General features: G+C 39.8%; 2 protein-coding genes across 5 annotated transcripts in view; one reads left to right on the top strand and one right to left on the bottom strand.

The window, feature by feature from the left end:
* sfxn2 (sideroflexin 2) overlaps nucleotides 1-1,226 on the bottom strand; it is a 39,157-nt gene extending 37,931 nt beyond the window's left edge. For all 3 annotated transcript variants that reach the window (XM_048608716.1, XM_048608718.1, XM_048608717.1), the window contains exon 1: nucleotides 1,088-1,226. The gene's annotated coding sequence lies outside the window, so the exon portion shown is untranslated. The remainder of the gene's footprint in view (nucleotides 1-1,087) is intronic.
* Nucleotides 1,227-1,376: 150 nt separating this feature from the next.
* On the top strand, nucleotides 1,377-25,669 carry arl3b (ADP ribosylation factor like GTPase 3b). 2 transcript variants are annotated; one of them, XM_020520950.2, is made up of 6 exons: nucleotides 1,377-1,509; nucleotides 9,591-9,734; nucleotides 13,360-13,476; nucleotides 16,706-16,756; nucleotides 17,966-18,151; nucleotides 21,219-25,669. In XM_020520950.2, the coding sequence occupies exons 1-6, from the start codon at nucleotides 1,507-1,509 to the stop codon at nucleotides 21,264-21,266; spliced, it is 549 nt and encodes a 182-aa protein (XP_020376539.1). In that variant the 5' UTR covers nucleotides 1,377-1,506; the 3' UTR covers nucleotides 21,267-25,669. The 2 variants fall into 2 exon arrangements, with proteins under 2 accessions (XP_020376539.1, XP_048464672.1); XM_048608715.1 differs by lacking the exon at nucleotides 9,591-9,734 and having other exon boundaries at nucleotides 1,388-1,509.
* The last annotated feature ends 288 nt before the right edge of the window (nucleotides 25,670-25,957 follow it).

Genomic DNA, 25,957 nt, shown 5'->3' with positions numbered 1-25,957 from the left:
CTCTGTTTCCTCTCCACCTATCTTCTCCTCTATCCATCTTCTATCCGCCTCCCCCTCTCTCCCTATTTATTTCAGAACCCCCTTCCCCTCCCCTCCCCCATTTCTGATGAAGGGTCTAGGCCTGTAACGTCAGCCTTCCTACTCGGCCTGCTGTGTTCATCCAGCTCTACACCTTGTTATCTCAGATTCTCCAGCATCTGCAGTTCCTACTATCTCTCAGAGAAAGAAGTCTTGCATATGGAACATGGGGTTTCTTGACACTTAACGTCAGAGTCATGTCACTGTGAACAATTAGAACTTGTTCAAAGTAGAAAGTGCTTTGGATTCATAACAACAAAACAAAAACTATTGTAACCAGTGCAGCATGTGTGAATGTGATGCAATATCTCACCAGTCTACCTTCATTAAATACGTTCCCATAAAGCTAAAAAAATGCAACATCTGCCATCAAACTCTTGAGTACGCTAACAGCCATATGTAAACAAAAACTGAACTTCAAAGGACTTATTGCTTATTGCTTATTGCTTATTTAGTAATCATTGATTAACTACTACTTAGTTTGGAAATTGAACACTGACCATTCATATATTATTTCAGTTCTGAGGAAGGGTCACCGGACCCGAAACGTTAACTTGTTTTTCTTTCACAGAAGCTGCCATACCTGCTGGGCTTTTCCAGCAACTTTGTTTTTGCTCCCAAGTACCACATTCACTTTGAAGCACTTTGAAACATCCGAGGTCGTGAAAGGCACCACAGAAATGCAAATCTTCAATCCGACAAGTGGCAAATAATTGCTGTACGAGTCGAAAACCCATTTAGAATCTCCAATCGCTAATTTGCCGCTTTTAGGTCAAGCGATCATGATTGGAAGTTGCACTCATACAGTGACTGAACGTTGCAATGAGCGGGGACTGAGGAACAGCAAGTGAGGGTCAGCTCTGGGTGACACGAGTACAAAGTGGGGCAACCGGGGAATGACAGCTCCTGAGGGGGTGGGAAACCCGAACGCGGCTGCGAGCATTGCGAGCGGGTGAAATAAAGCAGGGAGCAAAGAAAGGAAAAGACTGCGACAAAGTTACGAACGTACCTGGAGAGTTACTGTATCTTTTATTTGTTACATTGAGGCCCATCGGGCGGAGAAAACAAAGTATCAATTTGACTGTTTCCCTCCTCCGGCGGCGGCCTCGCGTCCAATCAACGCACGCGGAGGTCGCCTCCTCCTTCCCTCCACGAACCCACCCCAAAACCAGGGACGTCACCCGGCGGCGCGCACCTTTCTGTGACGTAAATCGCAGGCTCGGCATTTCCCTGTGAAGTCGGAAGACGAGAGGGAATGGAAATTGATGTGGAGGCGGGGGATGAGGGGCGCGTCATCGGGAGGCGGGGCGAGGGTGGATCACATGGTCGGAACTCCGGCGTGTTGACAGCGTGATGACAAGTTGCGCCGGCGTTGCTACGTACTGACGTCGCCGCCCCTAGTTACCCCGTCGCTCTGAGGAGGACAAGATGGTGAGTTGGGGGGGGGGAACGGAGGGGCAAACCGGGCGCGGAGGGGATTAAACGCCGGCGGTATTTGTCTCCCGGTTGGAGGAGGTTTTGTTTATTTCCCCTATACCCTCTCGGAGGCCTCGAGCCCCAGCTCCCGGTCCTGAGGTGAGCGGTTGCTGTGACGCCATGGCCAGCAGAGCTCAGGCTGTGGGGAGAGTGTGTATGGAGCCAGGCCCGGGGATTAGCTGTGCCTTCGCTGAGGGGAGGGGACCGGTTGCACCGTAATCCCACGGCCCGCTACATACGGGCGCAGCCTGGCTCCCTCTGCTCCTTCCACCGCTTCCTTCACCCCTCTCATTTTGTTTTTGCAGGACCGGTGTTGGCTCTTATTTTTGATGGAGCCCAAAGCGCCAGTGTGGTGGCGGGTGAAAGTTTTGAAAGTCAGGGAATAGTCGTCCTCCCACGGCCCCTTCCCACTCACATACACAGCCCCCAAGTCTCGGGCAGCCCCCTCTCTGTGGCACCCCCGTACAAGAGGTTCCCGGTCTGTACGCTTCCCCCCCCCCCACCCCGTAGACCCCCCCGTGTGCTTCGTCTGGGTTCCCCCCCCCAAGCATCCCCTCCGTGTTTCTGCCCCTGCCCCATTTGTCTCCAAATCCAAACCCGAAACCCCCCACCCTCCCCCCGCCAGTCAGAATAGTGAATTACAACTAAATTTCTCCAGTTAGGCTTATCAACTCATTCAGAACCAAGATCTTTCAATTTCTTCAAGGCATGTGAATTAAATGTGATCCTTATTGCTGTCCCTGAGTTGAATAAATAGGTGGAATCGTGATAAGATGGATTCCAATGAGTTTGTTGTTAAATGTGACCTTTTTTTGGTTGTGGTGTTCCCCTTCAAGTATTAAAGTTATATTTTAGGTTTGTACATCTTAACATGCTATACAATTACTTATTTCCAAGTTTGATGACTTGATGTGTAGTCATACACAACATCCAGTTTGTGTACAGAATGTGCCCACAAATATCAACATGGTGATTTTGTTTCTTAATTTTAGATGGTTTTGATTTGAGAGGGGGAATATTGGTCATAATACTAGAATAACTAACTACTTTTTCAACTGCTGGAGCTGAGCCATTAGTGGGTTTAGTGACTCATCTAAAGGACAGTACTTGCTTTGTATCTAGATAATTTTTTTGAAAGTACATTTTACAGAATCAAAGGTGTAACTTTAAAGTGAGATCTTAATGATTGTTGGTTGGGTTTTTTTATTTGCTTTTGTTTGTAATTGTCAATATGTCACAACTAAATAGGGCACCTCAAGATCTACAGGATGGTGATGAAAATCTAGATAAGACAGCTGTTAAATCAGTGATATCATTCAGAACAGAAGTATACTGATGATTCAACAAAGAGTACAGAAAATAATTGTCAGGCTATAAAGAGAGGGCAGGGGAGTGGGGCCAGCTGAATTGCCCTTCCAAAGGCTAACATAGACATGATGAGCCAGCTGACCATTTCTATGCTGTAGTTATTTCATAAGTATATAGTGTGAAATCTTTTCTGGTAACTGTTACCTCAGATTTAGCCTTCATATCTTTCCTTTAAATTCAGTTTGGGGAAATACAATGCGCTGTTGCTAAACTATGGTAGCTAGTTAAATCTTTGTTCCTATGTTATCTTTATTTCCAGTTATAATTATCAAGCTTGCATTTAGGATTATCAAATTATTTGCTTGTCAGTGTGAGTTGATTTAGAAAATAGGGTGTTCCCTCTGAAATAAGCTGTAAAATTAGTCAGAGGTCTACAGCATGGAAAAAGGCCCTTGGCCACTTAAATCTGTGCCAGTTAAAAACAAGCACCTAATTATTCTAATCCTATTTTCCAGCACTTGACCCATAACCTTGTATGCCTTAGCATCACAAGTGCATATTTAAATGCTTAAATGTTATGATGTTTTTTACTCTACCACCCCTACAGACGGAGTTCCAGATTCACTCTGGGTGTAAACAAGGTTTCCTCACATACCCTGTAAGTCTCCTGTTCCTTACTTTTAATCTCTGTCCCTGGTCATTGATCTCTCCTCCAAAGCAGGAAAAGTTCTTCCTGTCAACCATATTTATGCCCCTCATAATTTTATAGATCTCAATCGTGCACACCCCTCCCCACCCTAGTCTCCTCTGCTCCGAGAAAAACAACCCCAGTCTGTCCAATCTCTCTCTTCATAGCTAAAACTCTCCAGCCTAGGTAACATCCTGGTAAATCTCGTCTGAACCCTCTCCAGTGCTGTCGCATCCCTCTTACAATGTGGATTCCAGAACTGCATACAATACTCTCAATCTGGCCTAACCAACTTTTTATACAGTTCCAGTATTATCTCTCTGCTCTTAAAATCCATGACTTGGCTAATAAAAGCCAGTGTGCCACGTATCTTCTCAACTATTGTTGCTCCTGTTCTGATGCCTTAAGGGACCTGTGGACATGCACACCAAGGTTCCTTTGATACTTCGTGCTTCTCAGGATCCTACCTCTCTTTATGTACTCACTTGTCTTGATAGTCCTGCCCAAGTACATCACCTCATACTTATCCGGATTGAATTCCATTTGCCATTGGTCAGTCCATCTGACCAGGCTGTCTCTACTCCACCTGTGATCTCAAGCTATCTCAATGTTCACCATCTCACCAATTTTCACATCATCTGCAAACTTACTGATTAACCTTTGTACGTTCAAGCCTAAAAATCGTTTATATGCACTACAAACAGCAAGTGGCCAAACACTGATCACTACGGAACTCCACTTGACACGCTTCACTTGTGACTTCCAGTCACACAAATACTCCACTACTGTCACCTGCTTCCTGCTGCTCATCTAATTCTGGATCCAATTAGCTAAATCTCCTTGGATTCTTTGGCCTCTTATTTTCGCTATCAGTCTCCCATGCTGGACCTTGCCAAAAGCCTTGCTGAAGTCCAAGTAGACTGCGTCAAATGCACTGCCCTCATCTACACAACTAATCACCTATTCAAAAATTCTTCGTTGGTCAAATATGACCTTCCCTTAACACAACCATGCTGACTTTCCTGATTAAATCTCGCCTCTCTAAGTGTCGATTAATTCTGTCCCTCAAAATTGCTTCCAGTAGTTTCCCCACCACTGGGGTAAACTGACTGACCTGTAATTTCCTGGTTTATTTAAGGAGGATTAGTCAGGGTAAGCACAGGAAGGATGTTCCCAATGACTGGAACCAGCAGTGAAAGTTTAAGGATACAGTTTAGGCCATTAAGGACTGAGATGAGAAATTTCTTCACCCCGAGAGTGATGGCCCTGTGGAATTCTCTATCACAAAAACATTAGCAGCCAAAACATTAAGTTTTCAAGAAGCAGATAGATGTCATTCTTGGGGCTAAATGCATCAAAAGTATGGGGAAAGAAAGGGAACAGGTACTGATTGGATGATCATCCATGATAATATTGACTCGCAGAGCAAGCCGAGAGGGCCAAATGGCTTCCTCCTATTTTCTGTGTTTCTATGCTGGTTATAATAGCTACTGTATTTAAATTTCATATTAATTAATTTTCACGAGAGAGAGAAGGTAGTTTGTCTGCCATAGAGAAGCGATTTTAACAATTGTCATCCTCAGAACTTTGAAGAGATATGGCACTGCAGCAAGTATCTTTTATAGGATAGGAATTTGAATAATTAGCTGTTGTGAAATGATAGGAGTATCACAGTGTTGTACACAATATATTGTTCAGCAGCTGAGGTTGAACTAAGGTTAAGTTAGTAATCTTTTCAAAGTCATTTACTGTGAAGTATTTAGAATCGATTCTAGAAAACTCCTCTTTTCATTATAGTTATATGACATTTTACTGTGTGGTGAAAGTAGCATTTATTACCCATTCCTAATTATCCAGAGGAAATGGTGGGGGTCTTTCACATTGAATAATTGCATTGTCATGGTGCTTGCTCACAGGGTTAAATTGGAATTCCAAGATTATGATCCAGTACTGATAAAAGATTAGCAGTGTAAATCCTAGTAAGATGATGTGTGGTTCAGAGACAGTGGTGTTCCTATGGCACCATTGCATTTATTGACACAGTAGTCCACACCATGCCCCTTTAACACATCTTATGCACCTGTGTGGACTACAGCTAAATATCAGTTTCTCACTTTCAAATATCTAGCAATAGCCAGAGGCTCGTCTGAAATAAGTTCTTTTCCCACCCCTTCGCAACTGTCTCCAGAATCTCCTGGGAAACTATCCTTGGTTCTAAAAACCAAAAGAACTGCAGATGCTGTAAATCAGGAACAAAAACAAAGTTGCTGGAACAGCTCAGCAGGTCTGGCAGCATCTATGGAGGAGAAAACAGAGTTAATGTTTCGGGTCCAGTGACCCTTCCTCAGAACTTGGCTTCTCCTATTTTCATCTGCATTCTGCTCTTCAGTGACATCATCTAAAACACACTGCCGAGTTCCATGTGTTTGCTGACAGCACACGTATTACCTCACTGCCACTTCTCTCAATTCCTCTACAGTCTCTAAGATGAAAAGCCTACACTTATCAGGGCATTTTACACTCGGGTTGATTGGTTAAGTCAGAAAATGCCTCTTGCCTATTTTGTTGAGTTGAAACAGACAGTGAGTGCACATGTTCTTTTTGTTTGCCAAGAACCAAGCATTGTGCATTAATAGATATGGTGTTAGATTCACATTAGTGCACCACACTACAATCTCAAACTACAATTATACATTGGTTGTCAGTGTAATTTGTTATATTATCCATTAGTATTATCCAGCTAATGTCCAATTGCAAAATCACATCTAGTGTTGGGCACTGCACGATTTGCAAGTGCAGGCTGGTTACATTGTTCAGTACCTTGCTTGTGAATAACCAAAACAGTATGCCGTTTGAGAAGGCTAGGGACGTATGGCCTATATATCTGATGTCATACTGGCACTGATATTCATACACCAAGTGACTCACTTCAGTGAGAGATAAAATGTCTTTGAAACCAGCCTGTTAGTGTTGAGCACCACGCACGTTGCTTAAAATTTTCAGGTACTTTACTCTTCCGTGGCAGTCTGAAGTAGACTAGGTGCTTTTCAAGACCAAGAATAACCACCAAAACTAACATCAGTTTCCATGTTCTGTACCATCAAATGACTAGCCTTTTATTAGATAATGGGGAGGTGATGGCCTAGTAGTATTATCACTGGACTGTTAATCCAGAGACCCAGATAGTGTTCTGGGAACCCAGGTTCAAATCCCACCATGGCAGATGGTGGAATTTGAATTCAATAAAAATATCTGGAATTAAGAATCTAATGATGACCATGAATCTATTGTTGATTGTCGGAAAAAAACCCATCTGGTTCACTAATGTTCTTTAGAGAAGGAAACTGCCATCCTGACTTGATCTGGCCTACATGTGACTGCAGACCCTCAGCAATGTGGCTGACTCTGAACTGCCCTCTGGGCAATTAGGGACAGGAAATAAACGCTGCCTGGCCAGCAACGCCCTCATTCTGTTAATAAATTTTAAAAAAACAATCAAAATGACCTTGTTCTTACTAATCGATGTCACAGACATGATTTCTTCCATGAAGCTTCTGTGTGTTACTATCATACTGACGTAAGTTTAATTGGCAATGGATCTGGTAGTCTCCTGGCCAGGTATTAATTCTTCATCGTTTATCATTTCTATTATAATAACTGCTTGGTTCTGGATTTCATCACAGTCTTAATTCAGACATGGGCATAGGAGATGAATGCCAGAGAGATGTGTAGATAGATGCCTTTGATACGGCACCAGATCACCAAGAATGGTGCCAATAGTGCAGTTGAATTTGACATTTCTATTTAAGCAAGCATGTTATTTAAAATAATTGCTAGCTTCAATAAAACATTCTACTGTTTGACCAACAGAAGCAAAAGTACATGATTGAAATAGATTCCCTGTTGTAAGAACATATCACTGTATTTGGCTGGACAGTTGATGTTGATGATGCTAGAAAGATTAGGTACACATCAGTAAAACCTATAGCAATGAATGAAAGCTAATATTTAATCTACAGTTCACCTCTTTTTCTATGGGATCAATTGGTTACAGAAAATTGCAGGGACTATTGTTTGTTTTTTTTGAAAAAACAGTTCATTTAGATGTCTAAAGTTGCAGATTGCGGCAAACTATAAACAATATGTATTGAAGGATCTGTAGAAACTCGAATAACGTTACACAGTTCAGTTCAGATAAATATAAAGTGATGAAATTTGACAAAATTAGACAGTTTAGTTCAGATAAATATAAAGTGATGAAATTTGACAAAAGGAAGGATGTGGAAGATGTTCTTATTAGGAATGTGCTGGAAGCATTGGAACAGGCAAGTGCTTTTAGAATATTAGTGTTCAACATTGTCCACTGTCCTTATGGTACTGACAGCATCGGGCACGTTCTCTGGTTGTGGTCTGTTCTGTATTTCAGAAATGATGTAATTGGATAACACTCCCAAAAGACCAATATTTAATATTAGAAGTTAGAGGGTTTAGCTCTGAAGACATTGTGCCTTTGAGCCTTCTCTAATGGGAAAAAAAAGGAAAAAGTTGACAAATTAAGGTTGGGAAATGATACGATAAGTTTAAAGCAAATTATTCTCCTGATCGGTATTCCATAAAATAATAAAAATAATAAAAACTAAATTGGCTGAAATCCCTTAAGCGAAATGATGCTAAGTGTAGGGAACAAACTGTCAGTTGAACAAGAAACTTCTGGATGTTTATAACAGCAAGCTCCTGACAAATAAAAAAGATTTATTTTATGAATGGCATCTCAAAGAAAAGAAATGGGATAGTAATCTGACCATTGTGCCTGTCTACCCAGTAGTCTACCTCAAATAGAAAACAGAGTGATAGGCTTAGTAATCTGCTGTAAGTTGTAGAGTTGCGTTCTGGATCCCGTTCTTCTGGGAAGTGAAGGAGGAACACTTTTACAAATGAAATTGGGTGAGACAGCTATTGCATTTGAATCTTGAAACCAAATCTTTGCAATGATTATCTGTTACCTTTGGTTGTTAAGTAGTTACCATGAGACCAAGTGTTTTGAAGAAGTGTATCTTGAATGATGCATAGCACACTTACTGTATTTTAAGTAGATGGGAGAATGTGGATAATGGAACTTGGGGAGTAGTGCTGCACAGGAATATACAGGAATATTTTGAACTTTTCCAATTGCTTCTTCCCTGTGAAAATTTGAAGGACAGGTCATAACTTCTTCTCCTGTGAAATGGATAGATTTAAAGAAAACCAAGAATGGGAAAATGTAGGATCCTTCCCAGGCAGGTGAGAATGTGCCAAAATCGATTCTGATGCTTAAAATTGGTTGTGCCTGCTATATTTGTTTAAACCAAGAGAGCCACAAAATTTCAGGACACCAACTGGTCATAGTGTGTAGGAAGATTACATTAGGCTGAATGGCCTCTGTAGTATATCTAATCAGTGTCAGCTTATGCTCCACTCAAACTGCCTTCCATCTTTCCTTATCAAACTCTGTGATTCATAATTCTCTATTCTCCCTCATGTGATTAGCTACCTTCCACTGACTGCTTCTATACTATTCATCTCAATTGCTCCCTGTGATTGTTCTCACCACCCTTTGTGTAATTAAGTTGAAAATTGCTGATAATGTAAATCAGAAAACAGCAATGACACTGAACTATAGCTGTAAAAACTTGACAATTTGAGTGGCAGGAAAGAGTAGAGAGATGAGGTATCTTTGGAAAAATGAGTTGGAGTAGGAGACACTGGAATAAGTCTTGATTTTTTAAATGCCAGTGAGGTGAAAATAGAATGGCATTTGACAGCTTAGCATTTAGCATAATTCCATCTCATGTTGGAGAGTGCATGCAAGTGTAGATGCACTGTAATATGGACAATTACTTTTTCTACTGCCATTTGATGTCACACTATACCAAGTTGCGAAATCAAGAATCTTGTTCATATTCTTCACAACACCTAGGTATATATGCCACTGGTGTAAAGAGCAGAAAGCTGGGTTTACCTATATGTGCGGGTAAGGGTGACTACTTTTTCTTATTCTTAGGGTCTTCTATCAATCTTGCGAAAATTGAAGAGCGCCCCTGATCAGGAGGTTAGAATTCTCCTTTTGGGTTTGGACAATGCAGGGAAAACAACGTTACTTAAACAGCTAGCTTCGGAAGACATCAGTCACATCACACCCACACAGGTAATGTTTGTCATACGTGGTGATTTTAAATTTCAAGGCTCTAATTTCCATGTAACTGCATGTTGCAATGGTTTAGATTCTGATTTTCATCTGAGACTGGAGTTAAAATACAACCCAGACTGATGAGAAGAAAATCCTGTCTGTCTCAGTGGAAGGGTCACGTGTAATCAATTTTGGCCACCTCTATCTAGTTCTCCAGGCATAGGTTTAGGACAGGAGATTGCCCCTAATTCAGTGATAGAATGGCAGTCTCACCAGGGAAGCCTACGGATGGCAGATGTGGGAATATGGTCATTTAAATCTGTGACAAAATGCCTAATTGCTCTAAAATTATACAGATTTTGCTGATCGTAGGATAGAATATAGAGAGTTTTAGTTGTGAACTAACCACGTTTATTCGTCCTGAGTATACAGAACACTGACAAACGTTTCCAAAAAAGAAAATATTATCTTCCTTTGCCTTTAATGTGTAAAATATCTTCTGGAAAGGCATCAAAATAGTAATTTGAAGTTAGTGTATCTGTCATGTAAATGCAGCTTTAAGTACTACTGACCTCTATACTTAAATATTCAAAACTATGTGACATCTTTGTGGTCAAGAAAGACTCATGAGGCTGCAGAAATTACGGTGGATTTGGTTTGCTCCTGCAATTTTCTCGTATGATGTGTTTATGATGTTGGCTGTGCCTGGAAGCACCAGAACAATTGTCCTATGAACATCATTAGATAATAGTTAATGTTCCCTCTAGGCTGTGTACACTTATCAGCATGCTGACGCATTACCAGAAGCTACAGCTGCATATGGACCTCAGAGGTCTTCCCTGTGGAAAAAAAAATTGCAGGGAATGTTGATCAAGGTGCCTGCATGGTTGATTAATTTCTACTGGATTGACTGCCATTTATCTTTACTGTTTCTGCTTGTCAATTCAAAGAGATGAAATTTTAATATTAAAGTTGGTGTTGCACAGTATTTCAATTAAGGTGCTGTCTTATTTGAATTAAGAGAAATACACATTCTTTTTCTAGCCCTTTCGCCTCGCACCCTGTCCCCACTGTTTCTGTTGAGCAATATTGCTGTTTTGTGTTAGATACCATTTAAGAAGCTGAAAATTATTGGTCCTCCCACCAGCAGATGACTGACACTGTACCATTGTGATTTATTCCATGGACCCCATTGATTTGTATAGCCATACTCAAAAGATTACTTTTTTTCTCATCTTGAGTTGAAGCAGCAAGTCTGGTTGACTATTGTGTGTTTTTAGAAAGCAGTTATTTAGTAACCAATTAGATTATTTAAAGCTTAAAACTAGCAATTAAAACCAGTATTTTAAAACTTAAATGAGTTACTCAGATTTGGAGATCTGATTCTTTTAGAAGCTTACAATTTTAAAATGTACTCAACTAAACCTCCATCTTAGGTTAGTTCAATTGCGCATAAAGCCACAATTCTAATTTAAACCAAATACTAACTACATCATGTCAACTGCATGTGATAAAATTTCTTTTGCAACCCCCAGCTTAATTCTAAGATGTGCATCCATACTGTAGTTATTCTTGTAACATGAGGTGAATCCTATATAGTCCTCATAAATGAAGGATGCTTTGACAGACCCTGCAGTACTATTACTTGAATGTGTTTCCAATAGTGCATTCTAGAAGCATATCATGGAAGAATGGAAATAAATAATTCTTCCTTTAAATGACAGATTGCTCAAATTTTTTCTCTTCATGATCATTCAGATGTTTACCTTTAAGTCCTTGGGTTTTGTTTACAGTTGTGATTTGATGCCAGACCTGTTTGGGATTTCCCCAGACTGTATTTTTTTACTTTGGCGTCACTTGACCTTTTGTTGTATTTCTTCTTTGTGCCCCAAGTTCAACAGGGAACTTTTTCCTTTCCCCACCTTCCAGCAGCTCAAATTGGTTGTCATCTCCTGTTCACGCCCTTTGTGTTACTGCTGTTCTCCAAATTCTTGACCTTGTAGGAGTTGCTCCTTCTAAGGACTGCTACCACCTGCTGCTGCTCCAAGTGAATCAACACACATTGCACAAATGGAAATGCCTGACGTAGGAAGTCCAGCGACAGCATGCAGCAGTGAAAGAGCAGGAACAACGTATACTGGAACTAACAGTAGTGATAAGGAGAGTACAGATGCATGCTGAGGAGAGGACCAAATAGCCCCTACTCATTGGCTGAATCTGGAATATGGGTTGTAATTTGTAAAGCCCTTTTTTTTTTTTAGTAAATCCCCAATTGTGGCTGAATTTGTATAATTTCATATTGTACGTTCTATCAATTAATATGCTTTCTGGTAATCTTTACAATTTTAAAATGCTACATGTCTATAATCTGTGTGGCAGTTATTCAACTGTTGGAGAAAATGGTGTAAAAGTTGGTATTTCTTTAAAACACATTGTGTTGAGATTCAATGGTGTAATGAAAATTGTTTGCAAGCCAATTGGGGGAAATATCCTTTGTACAACCTTCTGCCAGTCACTATATTAGTTGGATAGTTACGTAGCAAGCAGCAGAAACCCTTCACTACAACAATGATTAACCTCCAACCTCAGATGAAGTATGCATTGCATATGACTACTTTAATCCTACAGAAGCCACGCAAAATGATCTCGTTAAAGGTGGCACAGCATGTTTATGCTTTAAATGTTGGAGTGAGTAATGCCCTTCATATAACTTCTGTATTATTCACAACTATTAACTGCAGAGATCAGAATAAAGAGAATGTATGAAGAACAGTGGGGTCTAGTTTATATTGTGATAAGATGTGGTGTTCAGTTTACTGAGTAGGTTATGAATTATTCCACAATTAGAATATTGAACATCTTCACTCTCTTTATGCTAAATATTTAGAAAGATATTAAATATTATTTGAGAAAAGTATAAATTTTAAATATGTTTGAGGATTTCCAGTTATACAACTGAATCCCTGAGTTGACAGTTCTTGACTTGACAGGATTGGCATGAAATGTGAAAATTATATGTCCAAAAGAACACCGGTAAAGTTACTAGTGATTTTATGCTCTGATATCAGTTTTAAAATAAATAAGTTCTAAATACTGAATGATTCTTTCAAAAGCTGATGTTTAGATTGAATGTATTCTTCCATTATTTCCTCCTTCCACCATGCCTGTGTATCATTCTTCATCCTATCTATGGCTGAAATTTTTATCCAGACTGATGGACGTGTCAATTCCTATTCTCTGCTAGCCTCCTATCTTCCACCACCTTAAACTTTAGATTACCCAAAACACTCTAGCCTATATCCAGTTCTACATCATGTCCTATTTGTTTTTACCCCATTTATTGACTCCTGCGCACCTAATGCTGTAAATTTTGACTGCTGATCTCCTATGTAAATTCCACTGTAGTCATTGTCTGTCATAATCTAACATATTAGTGCTACAATTTCTGTGACTCTTGCCTTTTGAGTGCTTTCTTTCTCTTTTTTGAAGTGGTTTGAATTTCAACAAAAATGCTAACATGGCTTTGCAGTGACCTGACTGCAGTGACTACTCGACTGTTCATTTGTTTGGAATTAATTTAGATTCATTATAAACTTGCACCGGAACTAACTTCATAAAAGAAACTCCTTTCTTATCTCCCCAGGGATTTAATATTAAAAGTGTGCAGTCTCAAGGTTTCAAATTAAATGTGTGGGATATTGGAGGACAGAGAAAGATAAGGCCGTATTGGAGAAACTACTTTGAAAATACTGATGTGCTTGTGAGTATTTACATATTTACTCATTCTCTTTTACATTCAACCTAATTGTTTGTGGACTGTTACCAGTATTGTTAAACTGGCTCACTCTCTATATTTAAAATTCCTCTTTTAATGAAAACAAAATGTAACCAACAATGTTGATAGGGTTTTAATTTATTTATTAGCTATCAAATGCTGTTGGCTTATCATTATTGCAGAGGATAGATTGGTCAGGTCATTGCTCCCTAATTCCAAGCGCACAGCAATCGAACTTGGAGTTTTTAAAGAAAGAAGGGAACGTTTCTCTGTGTAACCCTAAATTTTGGCATGAGCTTTGGAGTCAGTAGGCTCGAGTAATTTTAGATTGAAATAAGTTTGATTTTCAGGGTCATAAGTTGGGGTGTCTCAATCTGCTTTTGTGGAAAATTGACCAGTCAAGTTCTTGCTTCATAGAATTGTATAGTGCAGAAGAGGTCCTTTGGCCCATTAAGTCTGCACTGACACATGAGAAATACCATTAACCTAATCTCATTTACCAGCACAAACTTAAATGCTCTATCCTAGGCAGCATCCTGGTGAAGCTCCTCTGCACCCGCTTCAGTGCAGCCACATCCTTAAAATGTGGTGGCGAGAACTGCAGTACTCTAGCTGTGGTCTCACCAAAGTTCTATACAACTCCATCATGACTTCCCTGCTTTTGTAATCTATGTCTTGATTGATAAAGGCAAATATCCCATACGCCTTTTTCACCACCCTTACTGACATGCCCTTCTGCCTTCACAGATCTATCACAAGGGCTTGAAAGGCAATTCTTAAATTAATTTTTTAAAAGTCTTACGGATTTCTTTTATCTTTTCTAAGTATATAACTTGATGTTTGTAAGGTAATCAGAAGCCACCTTACTGTAACATTGATTTATGAATCCTTGGCTGGATTTATAGCATAAATGCTATTGATGCTAGCTATGGGTGTGCTAGTCCCTGTTCTTTGAGTTAGAATTAGCTTTATTGTCACATGCACTTGAATGAGTGCAGTGAAAAGTTTTCAATCTCTGCTTATGGCACCATCTTGGGTACAAGATACCTAGGTACAGGTACTTAAGTATTTGGGGTGGCATGGTGGCTCAGTGGTTAGCCAGGGACCCGGGTTCGAATCCACCCTCGGGGACTGTCTGTGTGGAGTTTGCACTCCTGTGTGGAGTCTCCCCATGTCTGTGTGGGTTTCTTCCGGGTACTCTGGTTTCCTCCCACAGTCCACAGATGTGCAGGCTAGGTGGATTGGCCGTGCTAAATTGCCCATAGTGTTCAGGGATATGTAGATTAGTTGAGTTTTAGGGGGATCGGTCTGGGTGGGATGCTCTGAGAGTCGGTGTGGACGTGTTGGGCCAAAGGGCCTGTTTCCACACTGTAGGGATTCTATGATTCATCAAAATTGGAAGAAGAATAATTAAAAGTTCAGCATAATAAAAGGAAAAAACAAACTCGAATTACAGTCCTTTTCATCCAAGTCCTTGCCAGCACCTAGCCTCCAGTCTGTACTGGGCCAAGTCTCCAGTCCACACTGGGTTTCAAAACTCTCAGCCTCGTCTCCAGTCCACAAGGGCCTCGCCTGTCTGCGCCAGCCTCCAGTCCAGGACTCCTTTCCGTGACTCACTTCCCCACCCTGGCCTCCGGTATGGGACTTGCCCAAAACCATAACATTAGCTGCCATTACCTGAATAATTCTTACATAGCTAAGGTGCCATCTAAAGACTCTTTTTTTTTAGAAAAGGGCAAAGTTTGAAAGCTGTCTTTACAGATCTTCATGTCCAACACAATTTGAGGTCAGTCTAATTTCCCACCAAATACATTGCCACCCTCCTGCATTTCTAACTCATTAATCAGAGGAGTGGGTTCAGCTGAAAGGTACAATACTACACATGATCAGCTCTAAATTACTTACAGACAATGGTTGAGAGCTATATGGGTCATGGCTAGTGTGTTACTTTTATCCAAATCAGTCTTGTTTATTGCACAGTTGACTAATCTATAGCCAGAACAGCATGTTGGGGGTCATGTTAAGACCAGAATGCAACTTTATTCATAAACTACTGGTTATTATCATGCAAAGATAGTGCGTTTAGTTTTCTGGTTGGATATGATCAAACTGGCCTAAGAGCTTTCTTTATTCAAACTGTTCTTGCAGGTTAAAACACCTAAGACATTCAAGTTTACACAGTTAGCATTGCTCACTGATAATATATCTCAAAGTATTAGAGTAGGAGAGTATCCCAATTTGAAAGATATGTATGGTCTGGTTTTAGAATTAAGAAAATGTAACGCTCAGTTAGCATGGAGCAATCTTAATATCTCTGCTCGATTACTTAGTATTACTACCTGAGTTAACAAAGGATATGTTGTTAATTCACCCCAAAATCAGAAGAATAGCAATCTTTATGCCCCCTTTGTAGGGATGGGCAATAAATGCTAGTGACACCCACATCAAAAGTCATATGCCACATTATACAGCATAAATCTGAATTTTTCCGTACATCCTTTGGTTACATTCATGACATTTCGAACAGACTCTAATACAGACTTCATATATGTTTCTAAATCAGCCACCTGTGCAAAGTCTGTAACCTCAAAAAACCAGCAATGGAGCAAATAAAATTAGTTCTTTATTGACAGAGGCACACATGAAACATTAACTTTCTGTCCTTTCCACAAGTACCTGACTTGCTTGCTGATTCCAGCATTTTTGTCTTTGTTTCAGACTTGTGGCACTGGTACTGTTTTGTTTTATTTGCAGGGTAAAGCAGTACTGCTTTGTTTTTAAAAAAAACAACTGCGGATGCTGAAAATCGAAACAAAAACAAATTGCTGTAAAAACTCTGTTGGTCTGGCACCATCTGTGAAGAGAAAACAAAGTTAACATTTCTCGTCTAGTGACCTTTTTTCTGGGCTGCTTTGTTCCTATTCTTTATGATGTGGAAACAATTACACCACAGGATTATCATCATTAGGATTTTGGTGTTCTGTTGTAAATATCTTGCTCGCTGGTCACTGCTGCTATTGCGATCAAGATCAGAATTGAATTTGATGTCCCTGCTCTAAAGTGGGCAATGAAGCATTTGGTTTTTGCCAGTTCGTAAGCCATTTTAAATAGCTGCATTTTTCTTTAAGTTGTAAAATGCAAGGGTTCTTCTTTTCTGTTTTTGCAATGTATCTTCTCTCCTCTGACTTTTAAACCAATTGCGATTTTCTTCCAGATATACGTCATTGACAGCGCAGACCGAAAAAGGTTTGAAGAAACAGGGCAGGTAAATAGCATTATTTTACCTCCTGAAATTTTATACACATCAGTCCATGACATGGTACAGCATGACTCTGCAGTAGTCCTATTTTTTTTACTCTATCTGACCAGGAAAGCAAGGTTTAGGGCAAATAAAAGCAAAAGTGGATGCAATAGTTAGTGGGCATGAAATGGTCCACTTTGTAATTGACATGCATGTGTTGTTTCTTTTACAGTCATGAGTGAGTTCTGAAAAGCGTAATACAAAATATTCTATTTTTTAAACAACCTGCACATTTGACTAATCAATTCATCACCTTTCCCAGCATTTCCTCCTTTGGCTCAATGTTGATTTTTGCCTGATTCTAAATTAGTGAAGCTTGATGGATGAGGATCAGTTCAAAGAGGTACAGTAAAGAGCTGAGTCTTTAGTTCAGTTTTTAGTGATGTAATGAGGAGGAAGCATGTGTAAAGCAGCATATTTAGAACCTGTGAAGAACTGGAAGAAGATCTTCAGGAGATAAGAAAAGGCCACAACGGAATGGTGGTGTGTTGGAGGCTAAAGGATCAACTGTTCCTTATGGATATTTAACTTATTAAATGCCCCAACTAAGAAGATAATTGCTTTTTCAATTTATCATTACGTTGTATAGGTAAGAAAATATGCATAGAGATCTTCATAAATTTAGCTTGGTTTCCATTGAATGGTTCAGACACTCTTGCCAAAGTGTGCAGCGAAGTCGTCCAGGATAAATATGCATCTAAAGTAATGAGGTAATGGTGGGGGGTGGAAAGCGGGGAGAGACCGAGAAAGAGAGAGAGAGAAAGCAAGCAAGCAAGCATGAGGGCCAACCAACCAACTCATTTTTATCTCTGAATTGGCTTTTGAAATTGGGGTGCTCATTGGAATGGGATTCTTAGCACTTTAGAATAGCAGGAACATAACTAGCATTTTAAAGTGTTGTGGCTCCTTATGTTCAGGGATAAGATGATTCAATTGGTGCATTTGGTAAATAACTGTCGGAAAAACTCATCTGCTTCACTAATGTCCTTTAGGGGAGGAAATCTGTTATCTTAACCTGGTCTGGCCTACGTGTGACTCCAGACTCATAGCAATGTAGTTGACTCTAACTGACTTCTGGGTGAACAGGGATGGGTAATAAATGTTGGCCTAGCGAGAGGTACCCATATCCTGCGAGTGAATAAAAAGAGCATTTTTATTTGAATGTGCTTCCAGGAGCTTGCTGAGCTTCTGGATGAAGAGAAGCTGAGTGGTGTTCCCGTTCTCGTATTTGCCAACAAGCAGGACTTGCTTACAGCTGCCCCGGCATCAGAGATTGCTGAGGGATTGAATCTGCACACAATTCGTGACCGTGTTTGGCAGATCCAGTCTTGCTCTGCACTTACAGGAGAGGGTGTGCAGGTATGCTGCTGCAGTCGCTTTCTTTCACATCCAGAAAGTATGCAATTATTTTATTATGGTGTACATTGTGTTTTGTTATCTTCCTTGGATTACCATCACAGGCTTGTGACATTTTTTTTGTAGACCAGAACTGTACGCAATACTCCAAGTGCGGCCGCACCAGAGTTTTGTACAGCTGCAACATGACCTCATGGCTCCGAAACTCAATCCCTCTACCAATAAAACCTAACATACTGTACGCCTTCTTAACAACGCTATCAACCTGGGTGGCAATTTTCAGTGATCTATGCACATGGACACCGAGATCTTTCTGCTCATCCACACTACCAAGAATCTTACCATTAGCCCAGTACTCTGTATTCCTGTTACTCCTTCCAAAATGAATCACCTCACACTTTTCCGCATTAAACTCCATTTGCCACCTCTCAGCCCAGCTCTGCAGCTTATCTATGTCCCTCTGTAACCTGCAACATCCTTCCGCACTATCCACAACTCCACCGACTTTGGTGTCATCCGCAAATTTACTAACCCATCCTTCTACGCCCTCATCCAGGTCATTTATAAAAATGACAAACAGCAGTGGCCCCAAAACAGATCCTTGAGGTACACCACTAGTAACTGAACTCCAGGATGAACATTTCCCATCAACCACCACCCTCTGTCTTCTTACAGCTAGCCAATTTCTGATCCAAACCGCTAAATCACCCTCAATCCCATGCCTCCGTATTTTCTGCAATAGCCTACCATGGGGAACCTTATCAAACGCTTTACTGAAATCCAAATACACTACATCAACCGCTTTACCCTCATCCACCTGTTTGGTCACCTTCTCGAAGAGCTCAGTAAGGTTTGTGAGGCACGACCTACCCTTCACAAAACCATGTTGACTATCCCTAATCAAATTATTCCTTTCTAGATGATTATAAATCCTATCTCTTATAATCCTTTCCAACACTTTACCCACAACCGAAGTAAGGCTCACTGGTCTATAATTACCAGGATTGTCTCTACTCCCCTTCTTGAACAAGGGGACAACATTTGCTAGTCTCCAGTCTTCTGGCACTATTCCTGAAGACAATGACGACATAAAGATCAAAGCCAAAGGCTCTGCAATCTCCTCTCTAGCTTCCCAGAGAATCCCAGGATAAATCCCATCCGGCCCAGGGGACTTATCTATTTTCACACCTTCCAGAATTGCTAACACCTCCTCCTTATGAACCTCAATCCCGTCTAGTCTAATAGACTGTATCTCAGTATTCTCCTCGACTACATGGTCTTTTTCCTGTGTGAATACTGACGAAAAATATTCATTTAGCACCTCTCCTATCTCTTCGGACTCCACGCACAACTTCCCACTATTGTCCTTGACCGGCCCCAATCTTACTCTAGTCATTCTTTTATTCCTGACACACCTATAGAAAGCTTTAGGGTTTTCCTTGATCCTACCTGCTAAAGACTTCTCATGTCCCCTCCTGGTTCTTCTTAGCTCTCTCTTTAGGTCCTTCCTGGCTAACTTGTAACTCTCAAGCGCCCTCACTGAGCCTTCACGCCTCATCTCTACATAAGCCTCCTTCTTCCTCTTGACAAGAAATTCAACTTCTTTAGTAAACCACGGTTCCCTCGCTCGACCACTTCCTCCCTGCCTGACAGGTACACACTTCTCAAGGACACGCAGTAGCTGTTCCTTGAACAAGCTCCACATTTCAATTGTGCCCAGCCCCTGCAGTTTCCTTCTCCATCCTATGCATCCTAAATCTTGCCTCATCGCCTCATAGTTGCCTTTCCCCCAGCTATAACTCTTACCCTGCTTTATATACCGATCCCTTTCCATCGCTAAAGTAAACATAACCGAATCGTGGTCACTATCACCAAAGTGCTCTCCTACCTCCAAATCTAACACCTGGCCTGGTTCATTACCCAGTACCAAATCCAATGTGGCCTCGCCTCTTGTTGGCCTATCTACATACTGTGTCAGGAAACCCTCCTGCACACATTGGACAAAAACTGACCCATCTGAAGTACTCAGGAAATGCATCATCCAAGCATGTAGGGAGTATTCCATCAAACTCCTAACTTGCACCTCATAGGTGGCAAAAAGTGTTGAGCAGCAAGAAAGTGAGAGACTTATTATGGAATACCCAGCCCCTGATCTGTTTTGTAGCCAGGGTACTTGTGTGGCTTGTTCAGTTAAGTTTCAGACCTGTGGTGATCCCCAGGACGTTCGTGGTTAGGGAATCAATAATGTTAATGTTAATGTCAATGTTGTCAAGGTTAGACTTCTCCTGGTTTGAGATGGTTATTGCCTGCTGCAAATGTTGTTTCCTACTTGGCAGCTGAATCTGAATGTTGACAAAGTCTGTTTCATTATCTGAGAAATTGCAAGTGGGAATGAACACTCAACTAAACCAGCAGGAAACCTTCTGATCTTATTATGAAGGGAATATCATGAATGAAACAGCTGAAGATGGTTAGATCTAGGACTCTGAGCTCAGGCTTAGCTCAGCATGGACAAAGACCTTTCTCCCTGTAATCATTGCTACTCCTTGCCACAAATCCACCTCTTGTTATTCATGTTATATTTAGGCCTGAAGAATCCCTTTTTTTCCAAGTTCCCAGAATTTCTAGACCATGAAGGTGAATTATTTGGATGTCTTAAACACCAAAAGCTTAATCTTTTTTAGGATATTGCTGTCATTGAAGGTAAATCAAGGTGCTACTACCCAATTCTTCATCCAGTCCTGATGGGTTGTCTGGACTGCATATGCTATTGCCCAACTGATGATACAAATCTCCAGCTAGAATAAAGGCTTCCTGAATCTTCCATTCAGTACCTTCAAGATCTCTGTTTGGGCTGCACCAAGCTATTGTGGTCCACTGGTTTAGAGGTAGGGTAGCACCAAGAATTTTGTCATTTGTTCGCCCTTTATTCAAAATGTTGAGTAGAATGCAGTAGGTATCCAAATGAGTCTGTCAGCAACACCTATTCAGCAAACTAAATTTTGGTTTAACACTCACCTGTGCTTGCTAAAAGGTGTTGAATCCTGCTGTGTAATTTAATGTTTTTCAGGATGGAATGAACTGGGTCTGCAAAAATGTCCATGCAAAGAAGAAATGAAACTGCTCCTAAGCACAAAGAAGGGAACCAAAAGAACCATTCCCAACTTGATGACACTAATTAATCGTTCCTGACCAAACTCTTCACTATCATTCACAGTTTTAACTATGTACCAAGAAGAAACCTGGAAGTCCTGTAGCTCCAATACACTACCTGAATTTCCACAGCACTTTTATAAATACGGTATTTGTCCTGTGAACGTTGCTACGATACATCAGTCTGTGTATCTATTGTACTATCCTTCTGGAGGTGGTGTGCTACAAATTTCATGGACTGATGTGCAATAATAACTCTTGTAGAACATGCCTTTTTTTTTGCTGCAAGGTTTAAAATAAATTATAATTGTCGCAAATGGGTACACGTTTCGATCATCAAGCTTAGTGTTTCCTTTTATAAAACTTATCTCCCATCCCTTCCTTTCATGTTTTGAAATAATCTCTTCTATTTAAAATTGTACTGATTTGTGTGCCCCTTTGCAGAGAACTGTATCCACTTCATTGTGTACCATTAAATATATATTTTCTTAAATGGAACTGGAATGAATTGCACAAAGGGAATGTTTTGATTTTCCTTGTACTCATCGTTGTGCAAAGTCCTGGTGCACCATTGCTCCAAACCTTGAAGTTGTCACTAGTTCAAACTATGGAGGCACAGAATGTCTGGGAGTGGGTAGATGCAGTTCAGGCTGATTATGCAGGTACTTGTAAATAAACTCAACCCAGAAATGTAGCAGTGCATTTATCAAAAGGTGTTTTACAAAACAAGCTAGTCCAAGGTCATAGGCAAGTGTTTGGATTAGATGAGATGCCTCAGTTATCACTTTCTTCATCTACAGATTTTACATGTAGAATTCATTTATCATGGACTCAGTTTGAACCCCTGGTTTGAAATGCAGCAAGGCATCGGCTGGCCCGACTTGGATTGTAAGCAGGGAGGCTCAGCAAAATTAAATTTCTGGGCCTCGTTAATTGCCAACTTTGCAGGAAATGATTGCTTAGCTGTTAAATTCAGGTAGTGGGTCCACAATTGGCATTGGTATTCCAGGAGGGCAAATCCTGATCTTGAGGGATCCAAGGTTTCTACTAAGAAGGAGGTACTTAAATTTGACCCTTGCATTTCAGTCTCTGACTATTCTGTGTGTTGATTACTTTGTTATCGAAATTTATGTGTGTTTTGACTGATTCCTTAACTATTTATTTGCTATAATTCTGATCAGAACTTCGAGCAATTTTCAGTGTACATGGCCACTGTCCTGCATGATTTCAATAGGAGGGAGCCACCTTTTTTAAATGTAGTAGGTTTTAGTAACCTTAACTAGCTTACTTGAAATGTTAAATATTGTTGGACCTCATTGTGAATGGCAGCGGTTGAGGGGGAGAGGTGTTTTAGACCAGAGTAAAACTCAAGGGACCTTTTTAGCTGCACAAGTCTTTGTGCACAACAACAGCCTAACTGCAATTCAGGCCTTAGGTTATTGTTGATATTGGTACGCAAGTATCTTCATTCTTGAGGGGAAATGGCACATCTCTAATTTCAATTGGATTGAATAAAATATATGTTTAATTTGCAACAGTTACCGAATGTGTGAGATTGCCAGAACTTTTTAAAGTTGTTTTGATCTGCGTGACGATTTTTAGTTTTGCTTACTTCCCACTCTCTTCCAGTCAGCAAGGATACCCTGCTTGTTCACGATACACTAAATGACACTACTGTATATTCACAATGCCTATTAAGATTGCAATGAAGGCAGACATCCTTAAAAAAAACTGAACTGAGCTGTACAGCGCTAGCTTAGAAAATGGTTTCTAGTTTGTCATAACCTATTGAAACATTCATCAAACATTTTGTGGCATTGTCGTGCAGATTTGTTCTGACTTCAGTATATTTCTCTGGAAGCGTGATCTCTGTGAAAGAAACCCTGATTGACGCAATCCCCTAGATTTTCTGCATAATAAAATTTTGTGATGCTGATGAAATCTGATAGTGTCCAAGCTTTAACTTGGTTCTGAGGGGAAATAAGCAATTGATATCGAGGACTCCAGAGCCTACAGCTGATGCTGTAACCATGGTGGACACAACTTGTTTTCAGTCTTGAATAGGTGATCAGACGTATTAAATGGTCACGTGTATGTGTGAGAGACAGTTCTATATAATGGCACCTAGACCCAAATCTTGTAACAGACCAAACTGAGCTTTAACTTGGTCTTTTATTTCCAGTATTATAATATTATTCCTATTGAAGTAATAAGTTTAAATTGTAGATGAAAAATAAACAGCTGTGATTTTCTTTGTATGAAGTAAAGTAGATTTCACTTCATTTGATCCCTCTTTAGCCATGTTACTAGTATGCTGTTTTGCTGTAGTCTGTACTGTTTTTAAGTTGAAGTGCACTCCCTAACTCCACAGTTTTTGGGTCTTGCTTTTATAATTGTATCTTGTTCTTTATTATCATTCACCACTAATGAATATTTTATGCACAAGGCATCAAGATTTTCTTTGTTATCCATTGCATTGTTGCTTCTCATAAATGTTTAGAGTTTGGATAAAATCATTCTAAAAATTTTCTATCCTGCATCCCATTGGCTAGACTTTTCAATACTTCATAAGGAATTTTATTTACATAGAAGTAAGTGTGCACCCATAAATCAATGTTAACCAAACTGTTTGGTAGTAAAGAATATTTGAAGAAACAGGACCACTGCAGGTGCTTATTAATGGCCTCTGCTGGCTGTTTAAGAGTCATGATACTCAAAATGTCCCAATAACTGTCCATGTGCCTGATATGTTAGGTATGATTCTGGTGGCAGTAGTTTGCTGACAAGCTCATTTTTAAAGATTGAGGACCAATATCTCTACTGTTATTAAGTATATTAATTGCACGATTTTGCTCCATTGCCAGCAATAACAGGATGCAACCCTTCATATATGTGCTGTTTGGTTTAATATTTAGTCTGTAAATGTTGGAAATCAGAGAACAAAAAACTGGAACTGAACAACTGGTCAGTCAACAACAAAGTAAAAACAGGTTGCCTATAGTTGGGATATTTTTTAAAAATATTCTTATCGACTGCATGGCTATATAACTCTAGATTTTTTTGAACCTGTAAAACTAATCTATGACTGATAATTGTCCACAAACACCTAACTTTTAAATTCATCAGTTTCCATGAAGGACAGATTTCCATTTTAGTCAATGCTTGTGCGATCTTGGGAGTCCTTTGAGTTTATAAAGTTGCTGTCAAACAATATACAAGGACACAATTTCCCCACAATTGCTGAAAATATTTAGATTTATTAAACATCTATTGCATCTTGCAGAAATATCTATCAACCACTTTACACATATGGGCTTCACTGATTTTTGTAACCAGTTAATGTGATCTGAACAGTTAAGCTTATTCTAAAGGGACATAGGATTGGTCTGGTCTGATTCTGTGGTGGATCAGTATCTGTACCAGTGACCTGTTATTTAAGGCTCTGGTATGTGTAATGATTATTATTAAAGTATGCTGATCAAAGCTAAAGTGCTGATAGAAAATGAAACGCTCTCAATTTGGAGAAGAAAAGAAGCTTTCCACATCTTAATTGTTTAGGTCAGCTTTAATTCAGTGGCTTCCTAATTGTAGACAGTCATGTGGCAATAGTCAGTCAGTTGGTTTCAGAATGCAAACTGGCCAATGCTGCTTTTCTGCCCTGTTGCTTATCTGAATTCTCATACCTAATCCCCTCTAGCAAGTAACATGCATTTCATTGGGTTAGATAGTTGTAGACCTTCTCTGACTGAAATCCACATTTTTGTTATAAATTCAGTATCACTGTTGTAATCCTTCACCTCTTAAGGTTAACCATCTCCCAATTTACACTTGTAAAGGCTGTCACGTTCATTTTGAAAAGATGTATGAGCAGGAGCAGGTGGGGCGAAGGGTAGTTTTAAAGGTTAACATTTCGAAGAGAATAAGATAACATTTAATTTTGTGTATTGCCCAATGCATTCTGAGTGATATTGTACTTCAATCTTGTTTAAGTACAGTGTCACGTTCCAATGTAACTTGGATGGAATGCATTTTTATCAAGAAGTTCCTTTCCATTTCCTGCTACATTACTTTTTAAAATATATGCTTGGTAGTTAAGTCCTTGAGTGCATGTGTTTTGTGTTGGTAAAGAGTAAATGATCGTGAACCTTTAAAATGCAGTCATCTTGCATTCTTTATTTGGATGTAGATATTCTATCTATGGTTATTAAGTTCATATTGTTATGGTGTTATCAGCTGTTTTCAGCTTTTATATTTTTTCATTAGTCAAAGCAAATAAAGATACTGGTATTTTGTCATAGTCCATACTGTACACAATGTAATTCAAATGCAAAATGTCTTGTTCATGGAATAAAGACTATTTAATAGAAATTAAAGGAAACTGAATGGGGTTATTTTCTCATCTCCTTTCACCTGTCAAACCTTTTATTGAGACACATGAGGTGAAGTGCTGAAGTATATAAGCAATGCACCACTATTGTTGAAAATAATTGCTCAGAGAGCAGTTGAATAATAAACTTTTCTTGTCTAGAAGAACCTTCTCAGAAACAGGAGCTGTATTTTCAGCTCCTTTGCAATGAGCTACTAAATGTATATTTAAACAGGGCTTTATAACATCCCAAGGGCCTTTCACAGGAGTGTTCTAAAACAGGTGACATT

This window comes from Rhincodon typus, chromosome 20 (assembly GCF_021869965.1).
Source record: "Rhincodon typus isolate 14 chromosome 20, sRhiTyp1.1, whole genome shotgun sequence".
Lineage (NCBI taxonomy): Eukaryota > Metazoa > Chordata > Chondrichthyes > Orectolobiformes > Rhincodontidae > Rhincodon > Rhincodon typus.
The sequence above is the reverse complement of the archived record's forward strand: the minus strand, read 5'-3'. Positions and strand labels throughout refer to the sequence as shown.

Bases quoted from the DNA above. Each gene is read 5' to 3' on its own strand.
- arl3b (XM_020520950.2), top strand. The intron at 9,735-13,359 runs GTAATGTTTGTC...TTATCTCCCCAG, and splicing joins GTCACATCACACCCACACAG to GGATTTAATATTAAAAGTGT. The intron at 16,757-17,965 runs GTAAATAGCATT...ATGTGCTTCCAG, and splicing joins GGTTTGAAGAAACAGGGCAG to GAGCTTGCTGAGCTTCTGGA.